This window comes from Triticum aestivum, chromosome 7B, assembly GCF_018294505.1.
Source record: "Triticum aestivum cultivar Chinese Spring chromosome 7B, IWGSC CS RefSeq v2.1, whole genome shotgun sequence".
NCBI lineage: Eukaryota > Viridiplantae > Streptophyta > Magnoliopsida > Poales > Poaceae > Triticum > Triticum aestivum.
Genome location: NC_057813.1, coordinates 121,522,190 through 121,533,356, shown reverse-complemented (window position 1 = coordinate 121,533,356; position 11,167 = coordinate 121,522,190). Strand labels below are relative to the sequence as shown.

Sequence of the window (11,167 nt, the reverse complement as noted above, 5' to 3'; positions counted from 1 at the left end):
ATTTTCCTTCCATCGCTCGCCGATCCACTCCAAATTTCCTTTGCTCCCGTGACTTGCAAAATCCGCCACCAAACACCGAGCCAACAAACCCGAAGACGGAGAGCCCACCTGTCAGTGACCGATACTCCACGAGGGGGCCCCATCGCCCTGCTGCGCACTAACGAAGCACCCAGAAATATCACCGGGCCGGAGAAAACCAATCGAAACGACCCCCGCCGCGACCCCAGGCGCGAGGTCAGTTCACTCGCCATTTCCTTTCCTCCCACCGCCGCACCAGCAGCGCCTCCCTGCCGGCGGCGATGCACCTCTTCTCCGGCGGAGGCGGCCGCACCGGCGCCCTCCTCCCGACCACCTCCAAGCCGAAGGCGCACCACCACCGCGCCAAGGTAGCCCCCGCCTCCACCCGCCGCCGCGGCCCCCACCCTGCCTCCGCCTCCTCCTCCTCTTCCTCCCGCCGCGTCCTCCAGCTCGCCGCCGCCTTCTTCTTCTTCCTCTTCCTGTTCGCCTTCCTCCGCCTAGGCTTCCCCTCCTCCCGGTCCGCCGCGTCGTCCCCCGCCCGCCCCCGCGCTCGCCTCACCCGCAGGCCGGCCTTCCGCCGCGACTCCGTGGCGGCCGAGGCCGCCGCGGCCGCCGTCGCCGCCAGGGCCGGCCGCGAGGCGCCCGTCGACATCACCACCAGGGACCTCTACGACCGGATCCAGTTCGAGGACGTGGACGGCGGCGCGTGGAAGCAGGGCTGGGAGGTCACCTACAAGGGCGACGAGTGGGACGCCGAGAAGCTCAAGGTCTTCGTCGCGCCCCACTCCCACAACGACCCCGGCTGGATCCACACCGTCGAGGAGTACTACGACCGCCAGTCGCGCCACATCCTCGACACCATCATCGAATCCCTCTCCAAGGTTCGCCCAGATCTCCGCGCCCATGCGAGATGCGGTTTCATGGCCCGGGCCTGTTTTCTGACGGCCAATTTTGTCCCGTCGTGCAGGATCCCCGCAGGAAATTCATATGGGAGGAGATGTCGTACCTGGAGAGGTGGTGGCGTGACGCCCCGCGGAAGAAGCAGGAGGAGTTTGCCAAGCTCGTGCACAACGGGCAGCTCGAGATTGTCAGTGGCGGCTGGGTCATGAACGATGAGGTGAGATGAGCAAATTCTCGTGGTTTATACAGGGTTTTACGAGTATTAGTATAGCATAGTTTCTGTTTCCATGTAGTATTGTTTATTTCTGTCATGGATGTTGCTATTTGGGGCTAGGCTATGCATGGAATGGGCTTTCATTTCATTTTACCTAACTTGCTCGTTTGATGCTTACCAATCATTTTGGGCATATTATGTTTGATCGCTGTTGTCTATACTAGAGTGCTTGCGTCTACCTGCCCACTTCATGATCTGGAAATTTACAAATTCAATGAGTATGTGTGTGAATGATGTATCCATGTCATATACTGGTCGGTCTAAGAGTACATGTTCTTGGTGCACATGGAGAGGAGATTCAGCATTTAACAGCATGGCTAAAGGATCACAAACAGCATTCGCATGTTTCATATGTTTGCCTTCAATAGTTTAGTGCTGCTGTGACCATTTTTTGTGTCAGTCAGTCATTGTTTAATAACATAAAACTTCCGAGTGCACATGGAGAGGAGATTCAACATTTAACACCATGGCTAAAGGATCACAAACAGAATTCACATATGTTTGCCTGCAATAGTTTAGTTCTGCTGTGAGCTCTTTTGTGTCAGTCAGTCATTGTTTAATAACATAAAACTTCTGAGTTGAGCATTGTGAAAACTATGTCTGTTTGTTGTCCCTTGAGAATAATAATCTAAATGGCCGTATTTAGTACTATATAAGTGGAGCATTTGATGATTAATCTGTTACTGGTATTTTGCTGATTTTTATTTATGGATAGACATTGTAGGCCTGTTACTTATTGGGCTTTGAATTTATTGAATTCTGTATGTTAGTTCAATCCTGCCTTCAGGCATGACAAGTTTACTCATCAGAACTTTGATTTTGCCACACAATCTATTTCTTTCTAAATATAAGGTACTTATAATTCCGCCATTTCTTAAATGCAGGCAAACTCCCACTATTTTGCCATCATAGAGCAGGCAAGTATACTCAAATCATATTTATATATTTTGCATTATGTTTCAGTTTTCCCTAGCGCTAAATATGCCGTGTTATGACCTTCAATTGTACCTCATGCATGAATTAAGCGTGTTCTTTTCCTACTTGTATATCTCGCCGCACATAAACAATATGAGAAAGAATGAACTGTACATATTGGGAAAACACCTCAGTAGGGACAGTCTTTTATTGAATGCGTTTTCATGCTATTTATAACCATGCTGTTTTTGCTCATGCAAAAAATGGACTCAGATATTGCTTTCTGCTATACACTGCGACAAAATGATATTAAAACTACACTCATTAGTTTGGAAATAGACTATGAATCGTCTTCTGTTCCCTATTACATTTGCATTAAGCTATGATAGTTTTATTACTCTAAGTACCACATTGTTTCTTTGAACCTTCAAGTCAATCAGCTATTTCTAGCTGAATCAAGCCACATGTTATTTGCACTCAAACATGATGTTTAGAATTTATGAGAGTTGATCTAATCTTTCACCAACCTGCGATGTAGATTAAATAGCTAGTGCCGGTTATTACTATAATATGGGTTGGAATAATTATCTATTGCAATCTAATATGATGATCTTCCTAATTTTCTTTACCTCAGATGATGGAGGGGAACATGTGGCTCAATGATACCATTGGAGTTATTCCCAAGAATTCTTGGTCCATTGACCCATTTGGCTATTCATCTACCATGGCTTATCTACTGAGGAGAATGGGTTTCCATAACATGTTGATCCAGCGAACACACTATGAGCTGAAAAAGGAGCTTGCGAGGAAACAGAATCTTGAATATTTGTGGAGGCAGAACTGGGATATCGAAGAAACGACTGACATATTTGTTCATATGATGCCCTTCTATTCTTATGACATACCACACACCTGTGGACCAGAACCAGCTATCTGCTGTCAGTTTGACTTTGCTCGAATGCGTGGTTTCAGCTATGAGTCTTGCCCATGGAGATATGATCCAGTTGAAACAGATTCAAACAATGTGCAAGAGAGAGCAACGAAACTTCTAGATCAATACAGGAAAAAGTCAACCCTGTACAGAACAAATACACTTCTCATTCCTTTGGGAGATGATTTCCGGTATGTTAATACCGAGGAAGCAGAAGCACAATTTCGCAATTATGAGAAGCTTTTTGATTACATCAATTCTAATCCCCATCTGAATGCTGAAGTCAAATTTGGAACCCTGGAGGATTACTTCTCTACACTGAGAGATGAAGCTGAAAAGATAAACTATACACGCCCTGGTGAAGTTGGTTCTGTTGAGCTGCAAGGTTTTCCAACACTTTCAGGGGACTTCTTTACATATGCTGATAGAAATCAGGATTACTGGAGTGGTTACTATGTATCAAGGCCATTCTTCAAAGCAGTTGACCGCGTTCTAGAGCAGACACTCCGTGCCTCAGAGATTCTGAGTTCATTTGTTCTTGGATACTGTCAGAAATTTCAGTGTGCAAAACTTCCCATCAGTTTCTCTCACAAACTAACAGCAGCAAGGAGGAATTTGGCACTTTTTCAGCATCATGATGGGGTAACTGGCACAGCTAAGGATCATGTCGTAGTGGACTATGGGACTCGAATGCACACTTCTTTGCAAGATTTGCAGCTATTTATGTCAAGGGCAGTCGAAGTGCTTTTGGGAGATGTCTATGATAGATCTGATCCTACAATTTTATCACATTTTGAGCCGTTGCAGGAACGATCAAAGTATGATGTTCAACCTGTGCATAGGGTTCTCAACCCTCATGAAGGGAAGACACATTCTGTTGTCTTTTTTAACCCATTAGAGCAAACAAGGGATGAGATTGTTATGATTGTGGTAAGCAATCCTGATGTATCTGTTCTCAATTCAACTGGGTCCTGTTTGAAATGTCAAATTTCCCCTGAGTGGCAGTATGTCAGTGGTGAGAAGATTTCTACTGGCCGGCACCGTCTGTATTGGAGAGCTTCTGTTCCTGCACTGGGTTTGGAGACTTACTATGTGGCCGTGGGCCAGGACTGTGAAAAGGCTACTCCTGCTGTGGTAAAAGCATTCACCGCTTCCCAAGAATTTTCTTGCCCTGAACCATATCATTGTTCAAATCTTGAAGGTAAAACTGTGGAGATGAAGAATTCTTATCATACTCTTTCTTTTGATGTAAGTCATGGCCTCCTCCAGACAGTCACTCGTCACAAACATGGGGAGAAAACTGAGATAGGCGAAGAAATTGCCATGTACAGCAGTCGTGGAAGTGGGGCATACTTGTTCAAACCTATTGGGGAAGCACGGCCAATTGTTAAGGAAGGAGGATATTTCGTCCTAACTGAAGGGCCATTGGTTCAAGAAGCCCATTCCCTTCCAAAGACGGAGTGGGATAAGTCACCTCTCTCACATAGCACACGCATTTATAGTTGCGGGGACACTATACAGGATATGCTGGTTGAGAAGGAATACCATGTTGAACTTGTCGGTCGTGTATTTGATGACAGGGAGCTAATTGTCAGATACAAGACAGATATTGACAACCAGAGAGTGTTCTATTCTGATCTGAATGGCTTTCAGATGAGTCGGAGGCAGACATATGATAAGATCCCCTTGCAGGGCAATTATTACCCAATGCCATCACTTGCCTTCTTACAGGATTCACTTGGCAACCGGTTTTCAGTACACTCCAAGCAATCATTAGGAGCAGCAAGCTTGAAAAAAGGATGGATGGAGATTATGTTGGATCGTAGGCTGGTCCGGGATGATGGCCGTGGTTTGGGGCAGGGGGTAATGGACAACCGGCCCATGAATGTAATCTTCCATCTCCTCATGGAGTCTAATGTGTCTGCTTTGCCTAAATCTCACAATTCAATTACTCTTCAGCCATCACTCCTTTCCCACCGTGTGGGGGCACACCTGAACTACCCAATGCATGCTTTTGTGAGCAAAGAACTTCATGAAAAATCCTTTAAGCTTCCTCAACAGACATTTGCTCCATTGGCTACATCTTTGCCCTGTGATATACATGTTGTCAACTTGAAGGTCCCTCAGCCTCTAAGGTTTGCTCATACCGAAGCAGTTGAGCCAAGATTTGCCATTCTGTTGCAGAGAAGGGGCTGGGATGCATCATACTGCAAAAGGGGTGGGTTACAATGTACAAGTATCGGGGAAGAGACTGTAAATCTATTTGACATGTTCAAAGATCTATCTGTCTTAAATGTGAAGGCAACCTCTCTGAACCTCTTGAATGACGACCCTGAAATGCTAGGGTATCTCGAGCAAATTGGCGATGTAGCTCAGGAGGGTAATGTTCTCATCTCACCAATGGAAATTCAGGCATACAAGTTAGACCTACAGCCACCATCATCACCAGAAGAATAGTATGTCGAAGCAGTACATTTACGCTGCTTTGCCACTAACTGGAGAAGGATCTACTTGGAGTAGTTGGCAGTTGCATCTTGATTATGCTGGAACACCTGCTCTTCCACATGCATATGTGTTCATCTGGTTGACATACAGTGAGGGATTGAAGTTGATCGTCGAGACATTCCTCTGAGCAGCCTGAGAATTGTGGTTCAGTTATTTGACTGCTGCCTTTCATTTAACCTGCAAGGGTGCATATACTTCATTTTCTCCTTGGTGATTATTGCTTAACAAATTGGAAGTTTGAGGCAATTCGGAGCAGGCTATTGGAGTAGCTTCGATGTCTACGTGCTGCCACCTCCACTTTTATCCCAGCTTTTTGCGCTCACAGCTGTGGCATGTTATATCGGCCAATGCTATCATGATAGGAACCTATATGAACACAAGTTTTTGTATATACCCTTTTTGCATCCGAGTTTTGTAGCGACATCACAGAACCTTGTGGACAAGATCTGAGACAGTTTAGGTACATGATTCTTGCTATATGACTGCTTTATGCAAATTCTGCCTGTGCACATTTTCTGAGATGGCTGAAACGCACGCCAGGGGGCTTTGAATTTCGCGTTTGGTACTGAATACTGATACTGGGACGTGGACGGGGGCTTTCATGGTTTTTATTGCTGTACGCTGTTGGTCAGCTCTGTACTTGTTATAGATGTATTTTAGAGTGTAGATTTACTCATTTTGCTTCGTATGTAGTCTGCATTGGAATCTCTAAAAAGACTTATATTTAGGAGCAATATATAATACATACGTGTTTATCTAAAAGGACCTGATTCACCTGATTGTTGCATCCAAAATTACAAGTAAGCGCGATGCAAAATGTAGGCTTGGTTCGTCCGGCAACACGACGTACTCCCTCCATAAAAGAAATATAAGAGTATTTAGATCACTACTCTTATACTTTCTTTATGGAGAGAGTACAGAGTTTCTTGCAATTTTTTGCCACGTAACAGATAAAGGAAAAAAAGGCAGAAGCACAGGCGAAGGACAGGCACTGTTGGATCTTTTGCTTTCATGATCTCAGCGAGAGCATACTCAAGAACATTTGTTCAATGCATCTCGCGAAGATAGGAGCTGCTGTATCCAAACTATGTACATAAACAGTGCAAGATACATGCATAGCTCAAGACCTGCAGGGGCCGTCTCAGGGCCGGAGGTATAATACAAACGGTCCCCACCTCGCAGTGGGGCTGGTGGGGGTCTTCATGCTTTAGAGTCCAGGCTCTGTTCCGCAGAAATCTTAATCGTCGAACCAACTCGCAAAAGAACTCCATAAATTCATGTACAAACTCAGCTTTGAATTCTGGAGAAAACAAGAAAAGGCCTCCTAGAATGTGATGAAGTGACATGTTTCAGATGCTCCCGCCCGCCTCGTAGATGCAGGTGCTTCAGGCTTCAGATGGAGCATCTTTGTTGCGCCTAACGCGTCCTGCATAAAATGGACACGATGGAAATACATCAATTGCCAGGTGGCTGGATAAGAAAGGATAGCGTTATAACGGGAAATTCGATAATAAATGTGGGGCCGGCACGAAAAGGAAGCGTCGTCATAATTGAAAGGGAAATTCTGTGAAGATGCATTGCATGGTGTGGGTATGGTACCATGAATTTGGAAATTCTGTGAAGATGCATTGCATGGTGTGGGTATGGTACCATGAATTTGACTACTCTGATATGCTATAGTCAGGTTTCAAGGTGTCATCGGCACACATCTGGTTGGCCTACCAACCATATCTAATCATGTGGACTTCTTACAAAGAGCGAGGTGAATTCGCGTCGATCGACTTACCTACCTCGACTTGTATTGGGCTGAATTCTGCCTCCTGCCTTCCTGAGCAACCAACGTGCTCCTTACGTATGAGGTGTTTGGCTCTGCTAATGGGTTGGTGACGAACCCACCCTGAACTCCAAACTTCTGCCTCTCCCACTTAGAAGAAGCTCTGCTCTCCTCGGGGTGGTTTGCTAGGTCGGAGACGGGGTACCTTGAAGTGTATCTACCGCCTTCATTTTTTCTCCAGAATTTTGGGCTCGGGATGCAGCAGTTCATGTCAGGTTCGCTGCTTGGCATCCTTCCAGAAGAGGCGGCCAGATCACGCGAGATCTCGTCCAGTGCCATTTCCAGACCGTTCACCCTTGTCTCCAACGAACGTATCCCATTCTGGGAGCTCCCCATGAATTTCTGATGAACAAAGACAAATTAAAGTGTCAGATGTGTTCCTAGTTTGAACTTGAGACTTTGTTTTGGAACTTCAGATCAATAAAATGGCTGCATGCATAATTTTGATGCAGAGGCCGGGGGAAATCCTCCTTTTCAAAAAAAAGGAAAAGAAAAAAGATGTGTTCCTAGTCTCTGATGAGCAACAAGAGAGAAATACTGGATGAGTTTTCAGGAAGCATAGAGTTATGGAAGTATTTCAGAACACAGTTGCAAAATGATGGATATAAATCAGCAGCAAAAGCTACAATATCCGAAGACATGCTACCTCTATACCATGTGACCTGTGAATATAGTTGGTGATTGGAAATGCAGGAACAAAGTACAAAAAAACTATTGGTGGGTTATATGAAAAATAACATAAGACCGTAAGTTTCAACGGCTGCCGATTAAGACATTGTCATATAGCCACTAAATGACATGTACCAGTCTGTCCAGGTTGTCCCCATACCATGCTACTGCTCATCTTGATGTACCACTGGATTAGTGCCATCAAGACACATTGAATGGATGCATGATTCGTACCAATAATCATTGGTCAATGCTACATACTGAGACCAAATGTCGGTCCCGCTCAACATCCACAATGTTTTCTGAAGACTTGGGGGAATGCATGAGGTCGCCCCAGTGTTTACCGTTACCGTCAAATGTGTCTTGAGTTTGATGTGAGCTTCAAATTCAAACCTCCATCCAATTCTCTATTAACTGTGATGCCCTTGCACAACTATTGATGAAATTCGGTGGGCTGAGATAGTACATGTAACTACATTTACATTTATTTCTTTTATTTTCTTTATTAAGTTGGGCCTTATTTTCGAGTTTATCCCGTGTCAGACACTGGAGATGTATCAACCTACCCCAGTAGGGAAGCACTTGCAAAGATCCAAATGAATAAGAGTTTCATCGGGTTCTAAAGAGATGACACAGAATATAACAAGAGAAATTTACCTGGAGAAGGTCGAGCAAGTTTGTCTGCTGATTCTCTATCTGAACCAGCTGCATCCTGATCTTGGACAGGTCTTCATCTTTGTGAACCAACTGAAGCTCCTCGGAGGAGTGGTCCGACTGAACCTCCTCCGGCCCATCATCCTCAACCTCGGTGCTCTCTTCCGAGTCACCATCCTCGTTGTTGTATGGAACAACTCTAGACCCTGACTTGCGCCCGACTAACTTATTGTACCCTTTTTCACCACTCTTCTGGAACAGCATCTTCCGTGCTTCAAGCCTTGCTCTAACATTGCCCTCTTTCAGAAGCTTCTCCCCAGTCACCGTCTTGATCGGGGTGGCATCTGCTGCACCGGTAACGTCGACCTTGTAGTCATATTTCTTGGCTTGGTCCACATCGCCGCCGTGTGAAGGCGGCGAGCTCTTCTTGCTTCTGATGGAAGGACTGGTCCTTCGGTTACTGACTGACGGCGGTGACCTGCTTGCCGGCAGCATGTTCCTCTTTGTAACTGACTGGACGGAATTGGAGCCTAAGGAATCAGCAGGGTATCGACCATCACTTGCACTATCTGTTTGATTACAAAACAAAACAGTGTCAGAACTCATATGCCAGGAAAACCCAATTGGAGTATGCATATGTAATAGTACTACAATACGTATATATATTTAAATGGAACATTTTTGAATTTCCTTTTGTCATATAGTACCAGGAAAGAACTGTTCTCCTGCCTAGTGTCTCACCAGAACCCACTCCACTTGTGTCTTATTACCAGACAAGTTCATATTGATATACTACTAGTCCAAAATCCAAACAATAGAGAACAATTTACTCAAAATTTTGAAAAGGACACTGGTGGCTACACTGCAGGCCAAGAAACGGCACATCACCTGCGAGAGAAGGAGATCTGGTCTGGGCCGGCGACGCGGCGGAGGAGCACACATCCTCCTCCGCGTCCGGGATCTCCCTCCACGCCTCGATCATCCGGTTCATGGACTCCCGCACAATCTTCACCTGCATTGCCAAGAAAAGCCTAGAAATGTCAGCAAGGAAGAAGCAGATCCACGAGCAGAAGATCTCGACGATGGTGGACAAGGGGCCGACCTTGTCGAATCTCTTGGCCTCGAAGACGGCAATGCAGGAGGGTTTGTGGGCGGCAAGGTCGTCGCCGTGCTCCAGGGCCAGCAGCGCCAGCGCCTCGGCGGCGGCCTTCCTGGCGGCCCAGTCGTCCCCGGCGAGCGCGTCGCGAAGGCAGGGCACCGCGGTGGCGGCGCCCTCGCCGTCGGTGGCCGCCGAGGCGGCGCCGATGAGGGAGATGAGCGCGGGCTTGGCCTTGAAGGCGGTGCTGCGGAGGAGCTTGAGGAGGCGCGGGAGGAGCGCGAGGAGGTAGTCGGCGAGGTCGGCGTTGGGGGCGGAGGCCTCGACGGCGGCCGCCGCCGCGAGCGCGGCGGCGAGCTGCGCGCACTGGTCCTGCTCGTGGAGCACGGCGTCGGCGAGCGGGACGAGCGCCGCGGGGGGCGCGGCAGCCCCGGCGATGGCGCGCGCGGCGTCGACGAGCGCGGCGCGCACGGAGGAGTCCGGGTCGCGCACCCGGCGCAGCGCGGCGGCGACGAGCCTGGGCACGAGCGGCGCGACGGCGTCGCGCGGGTGCGCGGCGACGAGGAGCGCGAGCAGGCGCAGCGAGTGGCGCCGCAGCGGCGCCTTGTCGGTGGCCCGCGTGTCGGAGACGGCGGCGAGGAAGAGCGGGAGCTCGTCGGCGTCGAGCCCGCGCGCGATCGCGTCGAGCTCGTTGGCGGCCATGGCCTCCGTGTCCCGGTCGGACAGGCGGTGCAGGCAGCGGTTCACCCGCTGCTTCATTGGCTCGCCCCCGGCCCTCGGCGCCGGCCCCATGACTCGCGGCCTCGCCCGCCTACTGTAGCCGAGCCTCGCGTCCGCGCCTCGCGAGGAGGAGATGGGAGGATGAGCGGCGGGTGGGTGGGAGCCGAGCCGGTGGACTCGACGGAGACGGGGGGGCGGAGGGTGGTGGCGGCGAGGGGTTGGGAGGGGAGAGATGGCGTCGCGGGTACTAATAGCGCGGAGGTGGCGGGTGAGAAAAAGGGAGGACGAGAGGGTGGAGAGATCTTGGTGTGGACTGCGCATTCATTTATGTCTTCTTTGGGCTTTTTTTCCTTTCTTTTATTTTTTGATTTGAAAAAATGGCGATGGGTTTTTGTATTTTCTCGGCTCTGGATGGAGTAGCCAAGGTTTGGTTGGTGTCTGGTGTAGTGGTGTTGCCAGGTCTGTGAGCTCAGCTCATGTAGGAGACCACTTATTTCGTTTCAAGACGTTCTTGAAAAAAAACACACACACATACTTAACGTCTTACATTTGTTTATGAAACAATGACCTAAAATGTTTTACATTTTGTTAAATAAAACCAGTGAGCCGAGGAATACCACTTGGGAGTAATGGTAGAACATATCGGCAAAT

The 11,167-nt window shown here is 48.0% G+C and overlaps 2 protein-coding genes across 3 annotated transcripts; one reads left to right on the top strand and one right to left on the bottom strand.

Moving 5' to 3' along the window:
* Positions 1-204: 204 nt before the first annotated feature.
* Positions 205-6,097, top strand: LOC123156793 (alpha-mannosidase 2). Its single transcript, XM_044574976.1, has 4 exons — positions 205-899; positions 986-1,135; positions 2,077-2,109; positions 2,742-6,097. The coding sequence occupies exons 1-4, from the start codon at positions 300-302 to the stop codon at positions 5,493-5,495; spliced, it is 3,537 nt and encodes a 1,178-aa protein (XP_044430911.1). The 5' UTR covers positions 205-299; the 3' UTR covers positions 5,496-6,097.
* A 422-nt stretch (positions 6,098-6,519) lies between these two features.
* Positions 6,520-10,776, bottom strand: LOC123156794 (TORTIFOLIA1-like protein 5). 2 transcript variants are annotated; one of them, XM_044574979.1, is made up of 5 exons: positions 9,803-10,776; positions 9,589-9,712; positions 8,704-9,269; positions 7,330-7,719; positions 6,520-6,969 (listed from the first exon to the last, which is right to left on the bottom strand). In XM_044574979.1, the coding sequence occupies exons 1-4, from the start codon at positions 10,586-10,588 to the stop codon at positions 7,330-7,332; spliced, it is 1,866 nt and encodes a 621-aa protein (XP_044430914.1). In that variant the 5' UTR covers positions 10,589-10,776; the 3' UTR covers positions 6,520-6,969. The 2 variants fall into 2 exon arrangements, with proteins under 2 accessions (XP_044430914.1, XP_044430912.1); XM_044574977.1 differs by having other exon boundaries at positions 7,334-7,719.
* Positions 10,777-11,167: the final 391 nt, after the last annotated feature.

Bases quoted from the DNA above. Each gene is read 5' to 3' on its own strand.
- LOC123156793 (XM_044574976.1), top strand. From the start codon at position 300: ATGCACCTCTTCTCCGGCGGAGGCGGCCGCACCGGCGCCCTCCTCCCG. The intron at 900-985 runs GTTCGCCCAGAT...CCCGTCGTGCAG, and splicing joins TCATCGAATCCCTCTCCAAG to GATCCCCGCAGGAAATTCAT. The intron at 1,136-2,076 runs GTGAGATGAGCA...TCTTAAATGCAG, and splicing joins GCTGGGTCATGAACGATGAG to GCAAACTCCCACTATTTTGC.
- LOC123156794 (XM_044574977.1), bottom strand. From the start codon at position 10,588: ATGGGGCCGGCGCCGAGGGCCGGGGGCGAGCCAATGAAGCAGCGGGTG. The intron at 9,713-9,802 runs GTCGGCCCCTTG...TTGGCAATGCAG, and splicing joins AGGCCAAGAGATTCGACAAG to GTGAAGATTGTGCGGGAGTC. The intron at 7,720-8,703 runs GTAAATTTCTCT...TTTGTTCATCAG, and splicing joins ACTTGCTCGACCTTCTCCAG to AAATTCATGGGGAGCTCCCA.